At 45.4% G+C, this 22,792-nt stretch overlaps 1 protein-coding gene across 1 annotated transcript; it reads right to left on the reverse strand.

The window, feature by feature from the left end:
* Positions 1-309: 309 nt before the first annotated feature.
* Positions 310-20,422, reverse strand: LOC111950315 (zinc finger protein 800-like). The gene is given in 8 exon segments (XM_023967803.2): positions 310-478; positions 481-676; positions 678-2,179; positions 2,273-2,619; positions 3,401-3,544; positions 3,864-3,959; positions 6,747-6,921; positions 20,085-20,422. Coding segments are annotated over 7 exon segments (2,577 nt in total). The 5' UTR covers positions 6,910-6,921; positions 20,085-20,422; the 3' UTR covers positions 310-349.
* Between the last annotated feature and the right edge of the window lie 2,370 nt (positions 20,423-22,792).

A 22,792-nucleotide genomic window follows, 5' to 3' on the forward strand; every position in this document is an offset into this window, starting at 1 on the left:
AAATGAGGGGGGGGGGGGGGGGGTATTGGTGTATGTATAAAATAATAGGTTTAGGTTATAAGGTCCATACATCTGCAGAGACAAATAAACAATTTTCTGACTGGACATTTTGCGCTGCTTTGGTGGAATTCTCCACTCTACAAAGCAGGAATAGGATATTACTCGGATGTCACTTGTGTGCTGCCCTGCTGTGCGCTGCCCAGTCAAGTTCAAATAGGCTAAACCAAGTTCAAATAGGCTGTCAATCTCGTCAATAGACGATACTATCGGATATCACCCAACCCTACTCTCCTGGCTCAATCTCTCTAAGGCCCCCCTCCCTCTCTCTCTCATAACCCCATTTCACACGTCACTTCCTCTCTCCTCTCTTACAACAAGATATCGACAAAGACAACCATATGTGTAGTGAGGTCTCACAGAGCATTGCCTTGGACCGAGTGCTGACCCCCTTAGCCCTGGCGTCACTGGGCGGCATGCTGACCAGTGGCGTGGTTTCCGGTGGCTCCTCTTATGGGACTCCAGATAGAGTTTCCTGGCAAAGGCCCGGCCGCACACGTCACAAGCGTGGAGCGAGAAGTTCTTGGTGACACGCACCTCTGTGCTACTGCTGCTGCTCTCCTGGTGGGCGTCATGGCGACGCGTGTGGGGGGTGTCGGGCGGGGGTGTCGGGGTGTTGTTTGTCGTTCTTACGGGTGACAGGTGACCCGGTTTGGGCCTCCTGCTGCTTCTCCTGTCTCTCCTGGTTACGAGTGACCGGAGTGGAGGAGGAGAGGAGGTCCTGTTTGCGTGTGACTGGGTAGGAGGTGGTGGAGGAGTTGTTGAGGAGCTCCTGTTTGCGTGTGACTGGGGCGTAAGGGGAAATTGGGGGCGCGTGCACCACGTTCACCTCCTCCTTGACCGTTGTTCCTCCTCTCTTGTTGTTGTTGGCATTGGGGGGAGAGTTGAGGACCACCTCAGCCGGCCGCTTGACCGCACGCGACTCCAGCTTGGGSACGATCTTGGCCAGGTAGCCCGTCGACTTCTTGTGCACCACCGTCACYTGGCGCAGGACGTCGCGCTTGCGGCGGGACTCGTAGCGGCAGAGCGGGCAGCGGTAGAACTTGATGAAGATGTCCGTGCCGTCCGTGTGCAGCTCGATGTGCTTGGTGAGGTTCTGGCGCGAGCTGAACTGACGTTTGCACAGCTTGCAGAACAGCTGCTTGAAGTCGAACCCCACCGAGAGCTTCTGAGGGGGTCTCCCAAGAGTCCCACTACCACTACTAGTACCACCGGTGCTGTTGCTGGAAGTGGAACGAGTTGATGTCTTGGGGCTGCTGCCACCCTCTTCCTCTTTGATCTTTTGACCCGACTTGGTTGCCACAGCAACGCCCTTCCTGTCCATGTCCTTCCTGTCCGCGTCGCCAGGCGACGAGGCGGGGCTGGAGTCAGGGTCGTCCCAGGATTCAACCGCCTCCTCCTTCATGCTCAAGCTGTTGCTAGTGGTGCTGTTGCTAGGGGTGCTGTCAGTGTTGGTGGCTGTTTTGCTGTTGTTGTTTTTGTTTTTGTTGGTCGCCGTGGATGTGGTTGCGGTCGTGGAGACGGAGCTAACGTTCTTGAGATTGTAGATCTTGTGGACGATGCGCATGTGTCTCTTTAACATGACCTGGGAGCTGTACTTTCTCTTGCAGAGCAGACAGCGGCAGGAGGCCAGGTTGTATAGGGCCGATGCCAGGAGAGAAGGGGCAGGGGGCACCGCGGTGGAGGCTTTGGGGGGCTGAGGGCTAGTAGCCCCCGAAGCTCCTCCGCTCTTCGGGGTGTGACCTCTCGTGGGGGAGGAGCTGGCGCTCTTGCGGGGCGGCGTGGCCTCCAGGGACAGCGGCTGGCCGGGGCGCGTGGCTATGTCCGGCGTGATGGTGTCCCGACGCAGGCCGCGGTGCACCTCGTCAAAATGGCGGCGCACGTTGGCCTTGGTGGCGAAGGACTTGAAGCAGACGGGGCAGGACTTGCCGCTGGGCGTGTGCAAGGGGCGAGACCGACCTTTGACCATGGAGAGGAGGCTGATGGGAACGGTGCGCGTCTCGGTGAACTTCCGGAGCTCCTCCAGCTTGGTCTGATGCATCTTGCGACAGTGGCGGCGGATGCTGCGGCGAGAGTTGAAGTCCTTACCACACAGGCAGCACGAGATGGTAACGTCCTCCACCTAGGAAGAGAGAGACAGAGAGAGAATATTATAGCGAGCGTTAGTGTGTGCCAGCGTGTGTCTGCTTGCGCGCTTTCTCCTGTGTGTACCCACCCCGCTCGTAGACCCCTCCTCCTCGGGCCGCGCCACCTCCTCTCCTCCCTCCTCCTCCTGGTCACTCCTCCTCCTCTCCTCCCCCTCTTCCGTCTGCCCATTCTCCGGCGTCCCTCCCTGCTCCCTCCAGGGCTCAGGGCTGTGTGTGCGGGTCCCTCCAGGGGTGTGTGGAGCCCGGGGGAAGTGGGCCAGCTCCTCCTCGGAGGACAGGAACTGGAACACAGCGTTATTGGAGGTCTGGATTGGCTCCAGGCGCATCACGTAGTCCGGCCGGTCCTTCCTGGGGTAGATGGCCTCCAGGAGGTCCTTCATGGCCACGCTCTGCTTGTCACCCTCGCCCGCTGGATCTAAGGGGTCAGGGAGGAGGAAGAGAGAGGCATTAGAAAAGGAACATTTTCAATCAGACACCAATATGTGCTCCCAAATGTGATGCGTATTGAGCCTAGAGACGTCACAACACTAAGAAGGAACATTCCCGGGAGAAGGAACGTTTTCAAACTTGCCAAAGGGAGAAACAAAAACACAKATTTTTTTTCTGTTTCCAAATAAGATATGTAATGAGCACAGTGTGGCAACATCAACCACGTTTCAACCACATCATTAAATAGCAATTGAACGCATCTTTGTGGTTTCACAGACATGGTCTTATGATCCCTAGTTCAATACACAGACYAGAGAACAGAGGATTTCCTAGATGACTTTCTAGATATAGACAGATAAAGACAGAAGTCATAGAGAATGGAAGAGTAGTAGCTAATTAGGCCGGATCAAAGAGAGGCTGGAGCATGAAAGAGAATTCAGTTGGAGTATAGGAGGAGAGAAAGGAACCAACTACATTAGGGAGAGAGAGAGAGCGAGAGGGGAGAGAGAGACAGAGACATGGAGAGACAGAGAAAGACAGAGACAGAGATATGGAGACAGAGAAAGACAGAGACATGGAGAGCGACAGAGAAAGAGAGTGAGTGTAGACCAACAAAGACCGTGAGTGAGTGAGTGGATAAAGTGGGGGACAGAAAACAAGAGACAAGGATAGGCATTAAGTGGGCAGAGTGAGAGACAAACATCGACAACGAGGGAGAGAGACAGACAGAGAGAACAAGAGAGCCTTAGAGAGGTGTAGCCACGTACCGTCGGGCTTGGACAGTCTGGTGATGCAGTAGTACTCTTTGTGGGTGATGAGGTTGGGCAGGCCCCGGAACAAGCTGCGACATGTCTTACACTCAAAGATGGTGTCCACCTCATTCAGCAGCATGTGCTTCAGCTGGGCAGTACCTACACATACACAACACCAGGGGGCAGTGTTAGTGAGCGCTGGCGGATACAGACAGACAGGACAAATAGGACTGGTCGATCATCAACTCCTAGAGCCTATAACCCTTCGGTGTTTGCATACCTGAGGGAATATGAGAGGTGTAATTAAATACATATGGTTTGGTGGAGGAGCGATCACTACTTTTCATTCAGATGTGCAAACATTGAAAGAGCGGAAGCCAGCTGTTGCACTTGAATCATGTTTCATAACAAAACGTATGACTGTGGTTCCTAATTAAAAAGACCTCGGTGCTCTCCGTGTAGCACGACTAGATGTTACCTGAGCGGAAGACCTCTATGATCTGCTGGATGCCAGACTTGGAGGTCTGGAGCTGCTGCTGCAACAGAGGAGGGTCGCCTGGCTCCACGCAGTACCCTGCAGAGGTCACACACTTCAATACAACACTTCACTCTGCCCCCAGCCATGGAGTGTGTGTGTGTGTGTGTGTGTGTGTGTGTGTGTGTGTGGAGAGAGTGGCTATTTCCTATAGGAAGAGACTGGAATGGGTTTGCTGCCAGAGCCTGGGCATATAAGAATAGAAGTGGTGGCAGCCCCTATACAATGAATGTGGTGTGTGCAATGTTTGTCACAGTGTGTGTGTGTGTGTGTGTGTGTGTGTGGGGGGGGGCCCCTCCCCCGCCCCTCAGGGTGTGCTGATTTAATCCGACCCCCGACCCCCCTACAGCCTGTGGTCAGATGGTGACCGATCAAGCGCGCCGACACAGCCAGCACCAAACACAGGGGAGTAATCATTACGCCATTTCTGTTGCAAAACATTTTGTCTGTTGCGAAACCGTTCCAAACGAGAGTTTCTATTGGAATAATTCAGGTAGGTCCCTCCCCGTTTCGTTCCGTTTGCTCGGTATGCATCCGTTTGGTTCTTTACGGTTTCCGTAATGAATACACCACAGTTCACCCCTTCCACCCCGCTACAGCCGGACAAACAGGAAATGTGCGTGTGACAGTTTTATGCAATAGACAGAGCTGATGACACATATTTCACACGTTCCCTCCAGTTATTGGGGCCTATATTTAGAGAGTATGGCCCAATCCAAAACGGACCCCTAAGCAAAATGGTAAAACTTCCACCTAGCCTATCAGAGGGCAAGGTGGGCGATATTACCATATTGCTTACACCTGTCAAATCCTCTCAGATCTCCACAGGGGTCCATTTGGGATTGGGCCCTTGACTGAGGTTTCCCCTCGGTCTCCGGCTGCATTTCACTACTCCAGCATGTCTTCCTTTTCCCCTTCATCTGCACTGACGTGAAAGATCTGGACAGGCTTCAGCCATATTGCTTCAGGGCAMTTCCACGTAAAAGGAGCCATGAGCAACAACATGTGAAGTCCATAGGAGCATGTCAAATTGGGTGTCAAATAAAAGCTTGAGAGTATCTTTTTGAAATATTAAGGCCTACGTCATTTKCCCCCCCCCAACCATTTTCTATCCTAAACATTATGAATAAGAAAGGCTTTGATTTCTGATCAAACAGATGGAAAAGTGGGTCCTAGAAAACATCTACCAGAAAAAGTCCAACACTTATATTTAGTTTTGCCTTGTACGTTTAAGAAACATTGCCTTGTACCTTGAAATTCTGTTACCAAAACCCCACATATCTTTGAAGATATTTTCACATTTCTCTCCGATGATGAAAGCTCACAGAAGTAATAAGTAAAGGTAGACCTACCAATTAGCTCTAGTGTTTTTACTGATATCCATTTTGTTTCTGAATTATTAAGTGATTAAAACTGTTTACAACATTTCTGAAAAATCTGATACGGAATTACTGCAATTTAATTGGCTACAATGGGAAATCATCGAAGTCACAAACTACAGTTGGGTCACCTGCTACTGTCTTCCCTTCCACTGGCATACTGGTTTTCTTTCTCTTTCTGTCGTCTGGTGGTCAAGCAAGTGTGAAAACATTCTGGTCTCTCTCTCTCTCTCATTAATGTAATCTCTCCGAGACACCTACCCATGAGCCCCTTTCTTTCCATTTACTGTAACCAGCATCCGGACGTCCATAGACATTGAAAAGTAGTTGACATTTGGTCAGTTCGCCCTGGGCTTGATATCAATGTGCACAGACGTCGTTGTTTGATAGGCTCCGGACCGGCTTTAATTTCAACGTCCATTGATTTTACATCCAGTCCCGACCGGCCTCGATTCGGCCCAGTAGACGTCCATGATTATTCAAATCTGAACTAACCATAGACGCACATGTTTCACAAGTTAGGAGAGCACAGTCCTGTACAGTAGATTAGAATTCAGTATACACAGTAGACTAATATACTGTGCTGCACTATACGGTACTGAACTCTATTGTACTGTACTATACTGTGTTGTACTATGATGTCCAAACTTGTGGAAGATGGATGTCTATTGTTTCATATTTGGTCCGGTCTAACCTAATTTGATCTCGTTTGGGGCGGAGCTCATTAAAATAATTTGGTATTTGGTATTTTATTAGGATCCTCATTAGCTGTAGCAAAATTAGCAGCTACTCTTCCTGGGGTCCACACAAAACATGAAACATAATACAGAATGACATAATACAGAACATCATTAGACAAGAACAGAACTACATACATTTAATAATATCCAGTGTACCCAACTATGAAAAGGAAGATATTGCATATTTATACCTTTGTGTAACTAGGATACATCACCATGAAGAGAATGAAATTGACATGCATAATTATGTGTAGTACAAATCCACTTCATTTACTGTAGTTCACTAACCAAAAGAGATTTCTTCAAAGTCACGGTGTCATGTCATAGCTGACACCTCATTCTTTCTGCAGACACCTCTCCTCTCCTCAGTCACTCTCCTCTCCTCTCCTCACCTCAGCCACTCTCCTCTCCTCTCCTCTCCTCTCCTCTCCTCTGTCATGTCACTCTCCTCTCCTCTCCTCTGTCATGTCACTCTCCTCTCCTCTGTCATGTCACTCTCCTCTGTCATGTCACTCTCCTCTCCTCTCCCAGTCTCCTCAGCCAGTCTCCTCAGCCAGTCTCCTCTCCTCAGGCAGGACAGACTGGCCAACAATGAATGAATAAATATATTGTATCTATATAGCACCTTTCACTAGTGCTCCAAAGTATGTTTTAAGGACTTCAATCAAACTAACGGTAGGTTGGTGTAGACAAGTGGGCAGTCTTACCTGGTGTCCTGGGGGCTGCGTCAGGGCCAGGGTTCAGGTCAGTCATTGGGTTAGGGCTGCTGGGCTGTGGCTCGTCTGTCTGGCAGCACTGGTCTCTGGTAACATGGCTCTCAGGCTCAGGTTGGGGCTCGTCCTGGGGGATCTCCTCCATCTCCACCTCCATCCTGCTGGAACTCTGACAGACAGACAGACAGACAGAGACAGACAGAGACAGACAGACAGACAGACAGAGAGAGAGAGAGAGAGAGAGACAGACAGAGAGAGAGAGAGACAGAGAATGGTTAAGTTTACCTTTTAAACCTCACAGACACCCCTGGGCTATACGATGGTCAGGGAAACACTGAGACAGAGGGTATGGGGTGCGGAGTTGGAAAAAGAGGCACGTGTAACTGCCAAAATAAAGGAAACACTTAAGTAAATTAGGGATACAAAGTATATTGAAAGCAGGTGATTCAACACAGGTGTGGTTCCTGAGTTCCACAAGAAATACAATAATTTGGTGTAACACCGGAATCGCATCCCTCCAATAAAGATCCAGACATTTATAGAATCTATGCCAATGTGTATTAAAGCTGTTCTGGTTGCTCGTGGCGGCCCAACGACCCTAATAAGACACTTTATGTTGGTGTTTCCTTTACTTTGGCGGTTACCTGTACATCTACAGACACTCTATGACTAGCCTATGTAACACCAGCATTATACGTGTTATAGGAGAACCTTACTTATATAGGAGAGCCACAGAAATACTGTATATGGCACTACGGAACCGATTCTATAGCTGCATAATTGGTCTGAGGAAAAAAAGTGACCTAATGAGTCATTATGCCAAGCACTATTTGATCAGCGGTGCTGTTGCTGATCTCGACACCTGCTGTGTCGTGTGGCATTGTTTGGCTGGGTCTGATAAGGGTGGGTGGTGGTTACACTGCTGGCTGGGCAAGACTCTCGCCTGTCTGTCTCTCGGTTTCTCTCTCCAGGGTGATTGGAGATGTTTCCCAGCCAGCCAGCTAACACACTTTCTCTCTCGCTGTCACACTAACACACACACACACACACACTAGGCTGTCAGAGATACGGGACTCTACACTGACCCTTGCCTTCGCTCACCCCTGCCCTCCTCTCTTCTCTCCCTCCCCCTCTCCATCCCTCACTCTGTCTCCATCTCCCGCTCTCGTCTCCCCATTGTCTTCGGGGAGGGGGGGAAATGAGAGCCATGGCTCCTCCTACCCTAGCCTGAGCCATGGCTCCTCCTACCCTAACCACAGACATACACCTGACCAACCTAATGAGGAAGGTCTCTGACGACCTCAGAGGAAATAAGAAATGGGGTTTTATTGTACCAATCAGTCTCTTGATGATCCAGTGAGAGACTGGCTTCCTGTATGTACAGCGCCTTCAGAAAGAATTGACACCRCTTTTTGTTGTGTTACAGACTGAATTTTAAATGGATTCAATTGAAATGTTGTGTCACTGATACACACACACACACAATACCCCATAATGTCAAAGTGGAATTTTGTTTTCAGAAATGTTTACAAATTCATAAAAAATGAAAAGCTGAAATGTCTTGAGTCAATAAGTGTTCAACCCCTTTTGTTATGGAAAGTCTAAATATGTTCAGGAGTAAAAATGTGCTCAACAAATCACATACGTTGCATGGACTCATTCTGTGTTCAATATTAGTGGTTAACATGATTTTTGAATGCCTACCTCATCCTTGTACCCCACACATACAATTATCTGTAAGGTCCCTCAATGGAGTAGTGAATTTCAAGCACAGATTTAACCACAAAGACCAGGGAGGTTTTTCAATGCCTTGCAAAGGGCACCGATTGCTAGATGTGTCAAAATAAACAGATGCTGAATATGGTGAAATTATTCATTAGGCTTTGAATGGTATACAGTGGCTTGCGAAAGTATTCACCCCCCTTGGCATTTTTCCCATTTTGTTGCCTTACAACCTGGAATTAAAATAGATTTTGGGGGGGGTTTGTATCATTTGATTTACACAACATGCCTACCACTTTGAAGATGCAAAATATGTTTTATTGTGAAACAAACAAAAACAGAAAACTTGAGCGTGCATAACTATTCACCCCCCAAAGTCAATACTTTGTAGAGACACCTTTTTCAGCAATTACATCTGCAAGTCTCTTGGGGTATGTCTCTATAAGCTTGACACATCTAGCCACTGGGATTTTTGCCCATTCTTCAAGGCAAAACTGCTCCAGTTCCTTCAAGTTGGATGGGTTCTGCTGGTGTACAGTAATCTTTAAGTCATACCACAGATTCTCAATTGGATTGAGGTCTGAGCTTTGACTAGGCCAATCCAATACATTTAAATGTTTCCCCTTAAACCACTCGAGAGTTGCTTTAGCAGTATGCTTAGGGTCATTGTCCTGCTGGAAGGTGAACCTCCGTCCCAGTCTCAAATCTCTGGWAGACTGAAACAGATTATCCCTCAAGAATTTCCCTGTATTTAGCACCACCCATCATTCCTTCAATTCTGACCAGTTTCCCAGTCCCTGCCAATGAAAAACATCCCCACCGAATGATGCTGCCACCACCATGCTTCACTGTGCGGATGGTGTTCTCAGGGTGATGTGAGGTGTTGGGTTTGCGCCAAACATAGAGTTTTCCTTGATGGCCAAAAAGCTCAATCTGACCAGAGTACCTTCTTTCATATGTTTGGGGAGTCTCCCACATGCCATTTGGCAAACACCAAACGTGCTTGCTTATTTTTGTCTTTAAGCAATGGCTTTTTTCTGGCCACTCTTTCGTAAAGCCCAGCTCTGTGGAGTGTACGGCTTAAAATGGTCCTATGGACAGATACTCCAATCTCTGCTGTGGAGCTTTGCAGCTCCTTCAGAGTTATCTTTGGTCTCTTTGTTGCCTCTGATTTATTCCCTCCTTGCCTGGTCCGTGAGTTTTGGTGGGRGGCTCTCTCTTGGCAGGTTTGTTGTGGTGCCATATTCTTTCCATTTTTTAATAATGGATTTAATGGTGCTCTGTGGGATGTTCAAAGTTTCTGATATTTTTTTAGAACTCAACCCTGATCTGTACTTCTCCACAACTTTGTCCCTGACCTGTTTGGAGAGCTCCTTGGTCTTCATGGTCCCGCTTGCTTGATGGTGCCCCTTGCTTAGTGGTGTTGCAGACTCTGGGGCCTTTCAGAACAGGTGTATATACACTGAGATCATGTGACACTTAAATAAAGTCCACGTGCGCAATCTAACTAATTATGTGACTTCTGAAGGTAATTGGTTGCACCAGATCTTATTTAGGGGCTTCATAGCAAAGGGGGTGAATACATATGCACTCACCACTTTTCCATTTTGAATTTGTTTTGAATTTTTGAAACAAGTTTTTATTTTTCATTTCACTATATCAATTTGGAATATTTTGTGTATGTCCATTATATGAAATCTAAATAAAAATCAATTTAAATTACAGTTTGTAATGCAACAAAATAGCAAAAACACCAAGGGGATTAATACTTTTGCAAGGCACTGTATAAATACACCCAGTCACTACAAAGATAAAGGCATCCTTCCTAACTCAGTTGCCTGAGAGGAAGGAAACTGCTCTGGGATTTCACCATGAGGCTGATGGTGATTTTAAAACAGTTTAATGGTTATGATCTGAGAGAACTGAGGATGGATCAACAACATTGTAGTTACTCCACAATACCAATCTAAATGAGTGAAAACAAGGAAGCCTGTACAGAATACAAATATTCCAAAACCTGCATCCTGTTTGCAACAAGGCACTTAAGTAATACTGCAAAAAAGGTGGCAATGAAATTAACTTATTGTCCTGAATACAAAGCGTTATATTTGGGGGAAAACAACACAGCACATCACTGAGTACCACTCTTCATATTTTCAAGCATGGTGGTGGCTATGTTATGGGTATGCTTGTCATTGGCAAAGACTAGGGAGTTTTTTTAGGTTAAAAAGAAACGGAACACAGCTAAACACGGGAAAAATTCTAGAGGAAAACCTGCTTCAATGTGCTTTCCACCAGACATTGGGCGACGAAGGAACCTTTTCCGAAGGGCAATAACCTAAAACAGGCCAAATCTACACTGGAGTTGCTTACCAAGATGTTCATGGGTGGTTTAGTTTTGAATTAAAATCAGCATCAGCTTGAAAATCTATGGCAAGACTTGACAATGGTGGTCTAGCAATGATCAACAAACAACCTGACAGAGCTTGAAGAATTAAAAAAATAATGTGCAAATATTGTACAATCCAGGTGTGCAAAGCTCTTAGAGGCTTACCCTGGAAGACGCACAGCTGTAATCACTGCCAAAATTCTAACATGTATTGACTCAGGGGGTTGAATACTTATCTAATCACGATATATTAGTGTTTTATTTTTTATTAATTTGCAATAAACGTATTGCAGTTGAGTATTTTGTGTAGACCGTTGACCCCAAAAAATTACAATTAAATCCATGTTAATCCCACTTTGTAACAACAAAATATAGGAAAAAGTAAAGGGGTGTGAATACTTCCTGACGGCACTGTACTTCTGATGAGAGAGAGAGAGAGAGAACTTGTCAGCTCACTCACTGATTGATGAGTAAACAGTGAGGAAGACTGTTTGTATTTAACTACTGTATGACAGACGCTGTGAAGAGGAAAAGGGACAGACAGACAGTGGGCTGGAAACAGGAAGGAGTGCGGGGATGGTACCACTGAGAGGACACTCCTGAGAGTGGGTATACAATAGAAGCAGGTGTGTGTAGATTGGGAGTCAGAATATAAAAATAGTACACTAGGAGTGAGGGACTATTGTTTAGGAGAGGTGGGGATAGTACATCTTTGGGGTGCTACTAGGACTGTTTACTGGTAGGATATATACTGGGGTTGAGGGAGGGAACTGGTCTTGTCTCTACCTTAGTGTGTTGCTGAGAGGTCTTCCTCGGAGCGGATTAGGCCTTCACCATGCTGCTCTCTCTCTACCCAAACACCTGCAACAACACTGGAAGGAGCCCATGTTCCAGTGTGTGTGTGTGTGTTTTCCTCCATCACCAAACGATGTTTAGATGCTGTCAGAGGTGAAAATAGAGGTAATACCTCCCTCTAGTGGTGGTCCCAGGCTAGTGCAGTTCCATCCATCACATCCACCTGCCTGACTGTCAGCACACTTCCAAGTCTTCATTTAAACTCAGCAAAAAAAGAAACGTCCCTTTTTCAGGACCCTGTCTTTCAAGGATAATTCATAAAAATCTTCATTGTAAAGGGTTTAAACACTGTTTCCCATGCTTGTTCAATGAACCATAAACAATTAATGAACATGCACCTGTGGAACTGTCGTTACGACACTAATAGCTTACAGACGGTAGGCAATTAAGGTCACAGTTATGAAAACTTAGGACACTAAAGAGGTCTTTCTACTGACCCTGAAAAACACCAAACGAAAGATGCCCAGGGTCCCTGCTCACCTGCGTGAACGTGCCTTAGGCATGCGGACTGCAGATGTGGCCAGGGCAATAAATTGCAATGTCCGTACTGTGAGACGCCTAAGACAGCGCTACAGGGAGACAGGATGGACAGCTGATCGTCCTCGCAGTGGCAGACCACATGTAACAACACCTGCACGGGATCGGTACATCCGAACATCACACCTGCGGGACAGGTACAGGATGGCAACAACAACTGCCCGAGTTACACCAGGAATGAACAATCCCTCCATCAGTGCTCAGACTGTCCCCAATAGGCTGAGAGAGGCTGGACTGAGGGCTTGTAGGCCTGTTGTAAGGCAGGTCCTCACCAGACATCACCGGAAGCAACGTTGCCTATGGGCACAAATCCACCGTGGCTGGACCAGACAGGACTGGCAAAAAGTGCTCTTCACTGACAAGTCGCGGTTTTGTCTCACCAGGGGTGATGGTCGGATTCGCATTTATCGTCGGAAGGAATGAACGTTACACCGAGGCCTGTACTCTGGAGCGGGATCTATTTGGAGGTGGAGGGTCCGTCGTGGTCTGGGGCGGTGTGTCACAGCATCATCGGACTGAGCTTGTTGTCATTGCAGGCAATCTCAACGCTGTGCGTTACAGGGAAGACATCCTCCTCCCTCATGTGGTACCCTTCCTGCAGGCTCATCCTCACATGACCCTCCGGCATGACAATGCCACCAGCCATACTGCTCGTTTTGTGCGTGATTTCCTGCAAGATAGGAATGTCAGTGTTCTGCCATGGCCAGCGAAGAGCCGGATCACAATCCCATTGAGCACGTCTGGGACCTGTTGGATCGGAGGGTGAGGGCTAGGGCCATTCCCCTCAGAAATGTCAGTGAACTTGCAGGTGCCTTGGTGGAAGAGTGGGGTAACATCTCACAGCAAGAACTGGCAAATCTGGTGCAGTCCATGAGGAGATGCACTGCATTTCTTAATGCAGCTGGTGGCCACACCAGATACTGACTGTTACTTTTGATTTTGACCCCCCCTTTGTTCAGGGAGACATTATTCCATTTCTGTTAGTCACATGTCTGTGGAACTTTTTCAGTTTATATCTCAGATGTTGAATCTTGTTATGGTCATACAAATATTTACACACGTTAAGTTTGCTGAAAATAAACGCAGTTGACAGTGAGAGGACATTTCATTTTTTTCTGAGTTTATTATTCAAAGAAAAAAGTATGTGTGTGTGTGTGCCTCTATCAGAAACTGCCCAACCCATATACCCACCCACACACACACATTATATTTTCAATGCACTGTGAAGTTGATTTACGGTACCGTCTCTGACTGTACCACGTATTGACCACCAGATGGTGACAAAGTCCATGTTTTGGAAGTCGTCAAAGAAGATGCCACAGTAACTATTTTATTCTGGCACTAATGCCTGAAGAGTCAACCCCCCTGTCGTGAGTCTGGTTCCTCTCAAAGTGTCTTCCTTCCAGGTCGTTTTTCCTGGTCACTGTACTAGTGCTTGCTGACTCACTTTAGGTTACTGTAAGGCACTTTGCAAATGTTTTGGTTAAGTCGGTGTATCTGTCCTCAATTTGCACAGATATGATCAAAACTAGTTTTCAGATTTCTATTCTTCCAAACCTAGCCTAATTCATAGGGAGGAAGATGGTCATCGCAGTTTCAGAGCGGGGAGAAATTCAAGAGCATGTTCAATGAAGAGTTCAGTGGTAATGCTCTCTGAGTGGATCAGACAGAATGGCCGGGTATAAATTGAGTCAATCCAATGTTGTGAGGCTCAATCAGAAAACATGCAGCTATCATCAGAGAGGTGACCTGATGATGAAGACTTGGTAACACGCTCAGGCGTTTCCATGGAGACAGAAACAGAAGTAGTTGTTCCTACTCAGGTAATATGAGTATTTATCAGTGGGCCTGTAGAGACATACACTGCTACCAGAACAAACTCACAAGAGAGTCATTTAAAGGGTAAATCTGTGATTGCTACGTCAATTTTTTTWAAACTTTTAAATTCATGACATGCCACCGTCCCATTGATTCTTGAAGAATATAACTCATAAATGCTGCATAAGTTAGCCGAATTGTCTTACCCCATCAGAACTCAAAATATAAGCTTGTTTTACTCCTTTGCTAGTAAACAATGATTTGCAGACCAACACCGTATTGCCTCAAAACATGGTTAAACTTTAAAACATGTTGTTCTCATGGATGGTCAATCCTTGCACCCATAGCTCTGTTTATGATTTTAAGAAGGGTTACATTTCTCCACCCCCATCCCTAAGCTATTTACCAAATCAGTGGCGGGGGTCATTGATTTGTCATTATTTGAACTGCAGATTGCCCCTTTAACGTTGGTTAATAAGATGTACACTGCTGTGAAAGTACTGAACCCACACCTGCACAGGACTCCTGCTAGGCAGTAGGAAGTGAAAATAATTGAATGAAGAAATTACGGAAAAGTTCACAGCAATTATTTCTATGTGTAAGGGATGAGTTTATAAGTGCTGGAACAAAGACCGGATGCGCTCTGTTCACGTCGTAACCAGTGTGAGACACCATAACCTCACATGGAGACTGGCTGCTGCCCCCATAAACACACCCACTAGACTAGACAGACCACCAGCACACCATAACGCAGGTCTGCCCTTACAGTGAGTGATTCTCAACTTAATCAATCTAAATCCTGTCTAACAATAACAATAGGCTGGGCTTGGATGTTTACATTCACTTGTTATGTAACCCTCTCCTGGTCATTGTAATGAATCTGAAGAAGAATTAGACCAAAAATATACATCATAATAGCATTATATAGGCATAGTTTCTCTTGCCCTCGGCTAGTCTTCTTTAAATGGGCTAGAAATCAGTTTCCAAAGTGGGCACTGTTTAGGCCTATACTTTCAAATCATAACCCAACATAACCTAAATATAACCCTCATCTCCACAAGCTAAATACTGTCAAATTAAAATGCATTCAGATGATTTTCATTTGTCAATGAGAAAAAAAATGAAATACTACTTCTTGTTTGAAAGCAGAAAATTACCCTAGACAAGTGTAACTAACATGCGCAGTGCCCAACGTGGCGCAATAACAAAACCAAACGTTCAGTTGYATAATACGCCCCACTCGGGATGAAACCAGAAATGGTACAGCGTTTCCCCCGCTTTAATCTGAAAGGATGCTTTGTTTTTATGATTCATTCTCGAGTATTTATTGCGTGCGCTATTCGTAAGAGCTTTACGGTCGAACAAAATGTTTTGGTACGTTTACCATACAGTGGAAAAATATATCCATATTTTGAGAAGTCGCGAGATATCGACACCAGCAACTCCACAATGGCCACAATGTGTTGTCAAACGTGAAGGACGAAGTGAACTGCTCTCACTGATTAACAAAAGTCCCTGCGAGCCAGCCAGCCACCATCCCCTTACGCATTCCACGCAATGAGGAAGAAATGTTGCGACTCCGTGAAAGAAAATACCATAAAACGATGCCTACACTGTTCCATAACATCTCCAACTCGTCTCCACTAGCGAGCGCGCATTGATTGTTTAGCGTTTGGGTTTACAGTTATCTTTCAACGGGTAGCAGTCTCCATTAGCAACACCATATCCCATGGGCGTGCGAGGGCCGCGGGCTGTGACGCAAATGCCACTGGTGATTTGCAAACTTGACAGATCTAATTCAATGTGGCTGGATGACTATTCACCCCGCATTTAAAACTATAACATTCCCCTCCGTGCAGATGCCAGTAGCCACTAGCCAGCATATTATGTTAGGATTCGTTGCATAACTCGCCAGACCAACTTAATAAATTGTGCAACGAGAGAGAACGGGTGCAGTAGCCAGTGTGGATATTGTTACGTTTTGAATATGATGGCCCAATCAACAAAACACGTGAAATGACACAGCGACTTATAGTGACTTCGCTAAACATGGATCTATGTTAGCCAGCACTTGGCTACGTTCTGCTAGGACGCATGCAGCTGACGTTAGAGGAGGGCAGGGCAGGGCAGCCAGCGAGTGGAACTTGGGACTTCATTCATACATAGACCATACGAGCGCCCGGATAAAGGGCTGCATGAATACTGTATTGTGTGCTCTTTTCTCCAAGAGTCCCCAAGTATTTACAAAAGGTTCGCCCAAAAATATTGTGGCGAAACACAGGTGGTTTCAGCAGCTGCCGATACGTATGGAAAACCATTCACGCCACCAAACATTTTTTAAACGTCTACTACCTAAAAATGTCACGATAGACCTACCTACATCAACATTTTGATATAGTAGATCATACATAAACTCAGCAAAAAAAGACACGTCCTCTCACTGTCAACTGTGTTTATTTTCAGCAAACTTAACATGTGTAAATACTTGTATGAACATAACAAGATTCAACAACTGAGACATAAACTGAACAAGTTCCACAGACATGTGACTAACAGAAATGGAATAATGTGGCGGGGGCCAAATCAAAAGTAACAGTCAGTATCTGGTGTGGCCACCAGCTGCATTAAGAACTGCAGTGCATCTCCTCATGAACTGCACCAGATTTGCCAGTTCTTGCTGTGAGATGTTACCCCACTCTTCCACCAAGGCACCTGCAAGTTCCCGGGCATTTCTGAGGGGAATGGCCCTAGCCCTCACCCTCCGATCCAACAGGTCCCAGACGTGCTCAATGGGATTGAGATCCGGGCTCTTTGCTGGCCATGGCAGAACACTGACATTCCTATCTTGCAGGAAATTACGCACAGAATGAGCAGTATGGCTGGTGGCATTGTCATGCTGGAGGGTCTTGTCAGGATGAGCCTGCAGGAAGGGTACTACATGAGGGAGGAGGATGTCTTCCCTGTAACGCACAGCATTGAGATTGCCTGTAATGACAACAAGCTCAGTCCGATGATGCTGTGACAAACCGCCCCAGACCATGATGGACCATCCACCTCATTCCCGCTTCAGAGTACAGGCCTCGGTGTAACGCTCATTCCTTCCGATGATAAACACGAATCTGACCATCACCCCTGGTGAGACAAAACCGCAACTCGTCAGTGAAGAGTACTTTTTTGCCGGTCCTGTCTGGTCCAGCGACGGTAGGTTTGTGCCCATAGGCGACGTTGTTGCCGGTGATGTCTGGTGAGGACCRSCKKSCSRRCWGMSKYYWSTSMCMKWGCCWATWGCSYKRAGRCWGKYRARTYWMMMAGGYWTRGTMSKWTKKRMSMSRAYCRCYYMRWYWTYWWMTMMSCARCSWGWYCSWYRSSSMSKYGTYMKKWGTMRGGATYTWSRMARSRRMTGKAMYTGWTGMRKCAKWRYYRKRYKRACWMRGKYYWCGYRSKGKWYTSKKWCKMSMSWCRRWMWKGKMSTGTKRWKYYSYRSTSYKAYMKSYGWSARSMCYKTWWARWMSSARKTKTGSWYMCKWSKWSRRMSRMYCYRMRTSKRYSYYKMSAMSKYGSWSKCMYMYSAMKMMWSTMMWYSTMMMMWRRYSYTTCAMWKYWAYYSCKTKRMWYSMSRCSMAWYWWMMSKTYKKTGWYWKCTMWATTGRSTYCWSTRTWKMCRYWWWGTSRCRWAYRYWRWYRWKKASYMMRGCKWWWWKATWWWMTGMRMAWYSWRKYMTGYWRWKSSKAMSMYKKSAMWMWTAWYYKKSRRRARWKKRGKKYKRKWMTMWWMTTWTTTMYKMTRTWKCAWKTRAMCWTTMWYAGASAMYSRRCRYWKAAKYTMWTGWMWRMMWTRWTYRWMAMWTTYMAWAMGWRWRMTTWRTTSWWMTYTWGRYTSGRGWMMRSKWTRRKWRCWKMRTYCWMWGKWSYGKWCAGCASYGCKYSSKSKSKASSAAAGGWKWMSTSYSKTMMMKRTTYRCWCWRRWSWTTTGYTTTYYTWWKAWARAWWYWARWYAAKSKAWWGKAKWGAWYYGARYGYYRAYKSTASRSTKSTMTWGWRTYYYRTGWRWWSRCMRYRYKWWTMRCWKSMSMMSRWCAYTRRYWTSYKSRMTKYSRRWSKRKKWSMMRYRWRKCWSSMWYWWTSAARGWWYTTYKYWTSAKSRWYKARKHAKWWGYKYTWGAAYTMYKYTRMYRGRSRYSRSYGTYSMMARWYKWAKCAKKSSRAYCWAKCAKCKKRKKKYRWRYYRTTWMYTMRWWARTRWAYCTMMSMKMGSRWKSMKMACKRYMWCAWTTRWAAWTVAWWYWMWMMYATMYMWKWYWKWKKARKKKKYRYATYYRYWMSMSWMWSWMTWWSWRTWKKTRTWCAKWTYKAAAMGRKWASYRSWWSKWYKRSRYMRKSTMHWWWWYMCKAYRTSKYMRRMMRTKMMTRTYTMMMKKYYWRMRKKRWMTWGTRRKTTTYWKWYTSTAWAYMWCWTKRYAWRAYMTKKWWMMTMYKWMKWYWTMYARYMSYWRWWGTARYWMMRWYRRSRKYWRTGASYSSSWTWMAAWYYWTMRYWRKWKKKWWYMGKCCWGAMTAYAAKAAKWYRWYSWRKRYWCKTYYTRKYWAWAAAACTSTMMRKCKYTRYWWMRKRWWKRAYAWCWMWRRRWKKWWRMAMMMWRWYSWYTMTRKRKRKSTWKYYRTTGSSTKRSYYYTRWMYSSWAYRTKMGTMRMCCTKKCWSWMSYGSAGSAKKTKMGRMKMCRMRWKMKMSMMMSYWKSKSTAYRMGWWAGYMCYRTGGWRRYYWKYCRSAAYSYMKSKWGGTMWYAAWWKRSWYSRCMWSAYSYWGYKAMWTKWKRSTYKRRTMSWBCWSSYGMGSTGRDSTACTARMYRMGKRSKRSRWYWAKAWRWKKKRYRWRCWKWSCYSRMMWRSTGWSWATYRYACWWTWRWWRRTWWGYYMSYMKSMYMYMYYYSWAWKWMWRSKWATYTKYYCSTAGWYWRRRAWKWWYWWYWMTRAWSTWYGRKTKTCWKAATYTTMKMWWWTYMWYMCRSAWCWRAWWYWGWRYYRWTKMWYWCWYWWSYWRTTYYGWWWSTYWRWYRWTTMMKMMASTWWSWRYMCWMRWTMWMYWYYTAGMKSGCCTGTTGACATTGTGMGAATGGYCTTCCATAGATATGTGCAAAGCAGCATATCGTTGCGCAGCACTGAACTTCCCCAGTTTTGTGCTAACTACGTGARMMTCCAAAGGACCATTTTATTCAGMCTGTCCTCARTGGCAATCTGGYAGCCAGYGCGCAGGYCAMTTTACCGTTCTCATGGCACGATTTGCATTGCCCCATTATCCCCGAAAATCTCCTTTACACGGTTATATTGTCAGCCTCAAAACGCCAGTATTTTGAGCAACAAAAGACCAGCTTAACTTGATCAAAGCAGAAGCCAAGTACAAAATGCACCTTTCAAGCCGTAAAAGAGAGGCCCCTTCTACATTTTGCAGCATGGCAGGGGAGTGCGGCGTAAAAACGGGCTAACCCAGACAAAATAAATACAAAGAGAACGTACAACACTCACATAAACACATCCATCACCATCMTAGGGAAATCCCTAAACCWCTCTCAGATATTTGGCTTTGTAAAGACTCTCCCGAGMGGACGATATTACGAATGTAAAACSCTGCGCTTTGCGGCTCWGTGCCACCTTTTCCAAGAAGCAGCTTGGCGCACAGACCGGTGACCCTTCCGGCTTTGCGCGTCTTTATAACGACTAGATTTTACCAACAAATKWAATTMTAYCAATGAAATATGAKTAAATACATCTAGTTGTAACTATCATCGTATTTGAMMRCCTGGAAATATTATTTAAGGGCGAGTTTGAGTCGCCGAAACCAATTCCTCTCCCCTCCATGGACAGGCAGAACAAGAGAASGATGACGCCATTTTCTGCAAAAACAACCACGTTCGGGGAGCCAAGGCGAGGGCTTTTACGCTTCCATAACGCGTTCCAGGTCTTCGATCAGACATTTAGGGCGAATATAAATGTGTTAAGAATAGTTCTTACCTGTAGAAGTCTTAACCTGACGATGGAATCCGGTTTCACTGAGTAAAGCTACGGGCTTGGGCCGGGGAGCTACTTCGAGTCCGCGTCCCTGTCTGTAGCTAGCCGGAGYTTGTTTATTACGCCTCTCAGCGCTCGGCTCGCTCCCTCGCGCTGAACAGTTCCTCCAGCAGCTGCCTTTGTGCACTCAGAGGAGACCTTTCAGCTAAAGGCGGCCGCTGCGCAAAGGTGCAGCACTTCTACTTTTCTTTATAAATGCCAGTGTCGTTGGCACTTTGGGGGGTAGGAGAGGAATAGTTGACCCCCCGTGATCGAGGAACACTGTTGCCAAATTCAGGCCGTTTAGTGCTCCATTTACTAAGCGCGCGCACAGGCTTTCCAGAATCCAGGACACACAAATTAAACCGAAACGTTAGCTCGTTTTGTTCTCTTCCGCGCATTCTTATCGTTGTTAGAAGTGCATTATTCCTTGGGAAAAGTCGTAAAACGCTAAAGCAGAATGTAAAGAATAAACTGGCGATTTGGAACTGTTMGAAATGTTTCCCCATGGCCATTTATAATTTCTGTGTTTGGAGTTTATTTAATGGTAGGGCAAACAGAACAATGCCACAATTTTGAGAAAAAATACATTTATTTCAATAAATCTAAGTTATTTATCTTGCCACCAAAACCCAACCTGCAATTGTTCACCTGCGGGTTGAAGTGAACGAGTAGTCTATCCAGTGATTAATTTGTTTCATTAAGGATCAAATAAATGACTTTCATATGTGATAAGATAGGCCTATATTATAATAATGATACATTTATATATTTCAACATTTCCCTTGATACACAGGAAGACAGGATTTCCCCTAAAGAACGCATCATCTACAGCCCTTTTAATAATCTTATCTTATTTTTTTTTAAGTTTAGTCTAGAACATTCCAGTAGCCTATTAGATAAGCCTATATTTTCATATTGAATAAGTAGTCCTATAGCATAGCTACAATTAGTCAATGCAGATTATGAATTGTAGTGATATGTTAATATTGGTTGCAATAACGCATGTCCAGCATTGGCACCAGCCTGGTCTCATAGACTAGACATAACATAGTAAATCCTAAATCCGGGAGACTCAAATTAGTGTGATATGTTATGTTTGGTACTTTGACATAAAACAGAAGGTTACTTAAGGCAAAAAATAATGGTCTGGTTGGTCGGGGTGGATGGGTGCGCATATAACAGGATAATCTAGCAACCTAAAGGTTGCGTGTTTGAATCTCATCAAGGACAACTTTAGCATTTGACCTAATTAGCAACTTTGCAACTACTTGCTACTTTAAATCTACTTTTCTACTACTTAGCATGTTAGCTAACCCTTCCCCTAAGCTTAACCCTTTAACCTAACTCCTAACCTTAACCCCAACCCCTAGCCTAGCTAACATTAGTCACCTAGCTAACATTAGTATTAGCCACCTAGCTAACATTAGCCACCTAGCTAACGTTAGCTACAACTAATTGGTATTCGTAACATCATCATACATCAACATCATACATTTAGCAAATTCGTAACATAATGTATGAATTGAAAATGTGTAATATGTTGTAAGAAAGGGATGATGGACATCCACAAATTAATACATTCTATATAAAACTCAGTGGAGGCTGGTGGGAGGAGCTATAGGAGGACGGGATCATTGCAATGGCCACGTTTGACTCCGTACCATTAATTCCATTCCAGCCATTACAATGAGCCCCTCCTCCTATAGCTCCTCCCACTAACCTCCACTGATGAAAAGTAACATATCATACTAATTGAAGTGTTTCAGATGTACTTTTACTATGTTACGTCTACCCCTGTGTCCAGGTTGCCGGCACACAGTCTGAATTTTTGTTTTTATGGATAGCCAAGATTAATTTTGGCATACAAGCAACCTTGKCAAATAGCTTACCCATATGGATTGATAAAATGTTGATAAAATGTAATAAAGTTTRTACAACAGTTGTGAATTCATTTAGMAAAATATGATTTTCAGCATTAAATGTTCTAGTGTGCTTAATAGTGAKGAGCTAGGATAGGTGGAGAGACGGGGCTACTCACAGGTTCCATGGAATGCCATCTCGCAGGTGCTGCAGCATTTTGTTGCTATGTTACCGCAATCTGTCGTGAACGCCGAAAGTGTCGCCTAGCTAATCACGTGCTGAATAAAAATGTGGACATGGCAAACAGTGCACTCTAGGCCTAATGCCACGAAGATTTGCGCAAAGATTTTCTATTATTCACTATAKACTGGGTGGTTCGAGCCCTGAATGCTGATTGGCTGACAGCCATGGTATATTTGAGCAATAAGGCATGAGGGGGTGTGGTATAAGGCCAATATACCAGGCTAAGGGCTGTTCTTAAGCACGACGCAATTTGGAGTGCCTGGATACAACCCTTAGCCATGGTATATTGGCCATCTACCACAAACTCCAGAGGTGCCTTATTGCTATTATAAACTGGTTACCAACATAATTAGAGAAGTAAATATAAATGTGGCCAATATACCACAGCTAAGGGCTGTGTCCAGGCACTCCGCACTGCATCGTGGTATATTGGCCACATTTATTTTGACTTCTCTAATTATGTTGGTAACCACACCTCCTCATGCTTTATTGCTTAATTAACTCATAAATATCAATAATATTACGCTAATCATTCAAACATAGGCCTAAAAGCTATGGCTGTAGGC

Source organism: Salvelinus sp. IW2-2015, linkage group LG3 (genome assembly GCF_002910315.2).
Source record: "Salvelinus sp. IW2-2015 linkage group LG3, ASM291031v2, whole genome shotgun sequence".
Lineage (NCBI taxonomy): Eukaryota > Metazoa > Chordata > Actinopteri > Salmoniformes > Salmonidae > Salvelinus > Salvelinus sp. IW2-2015.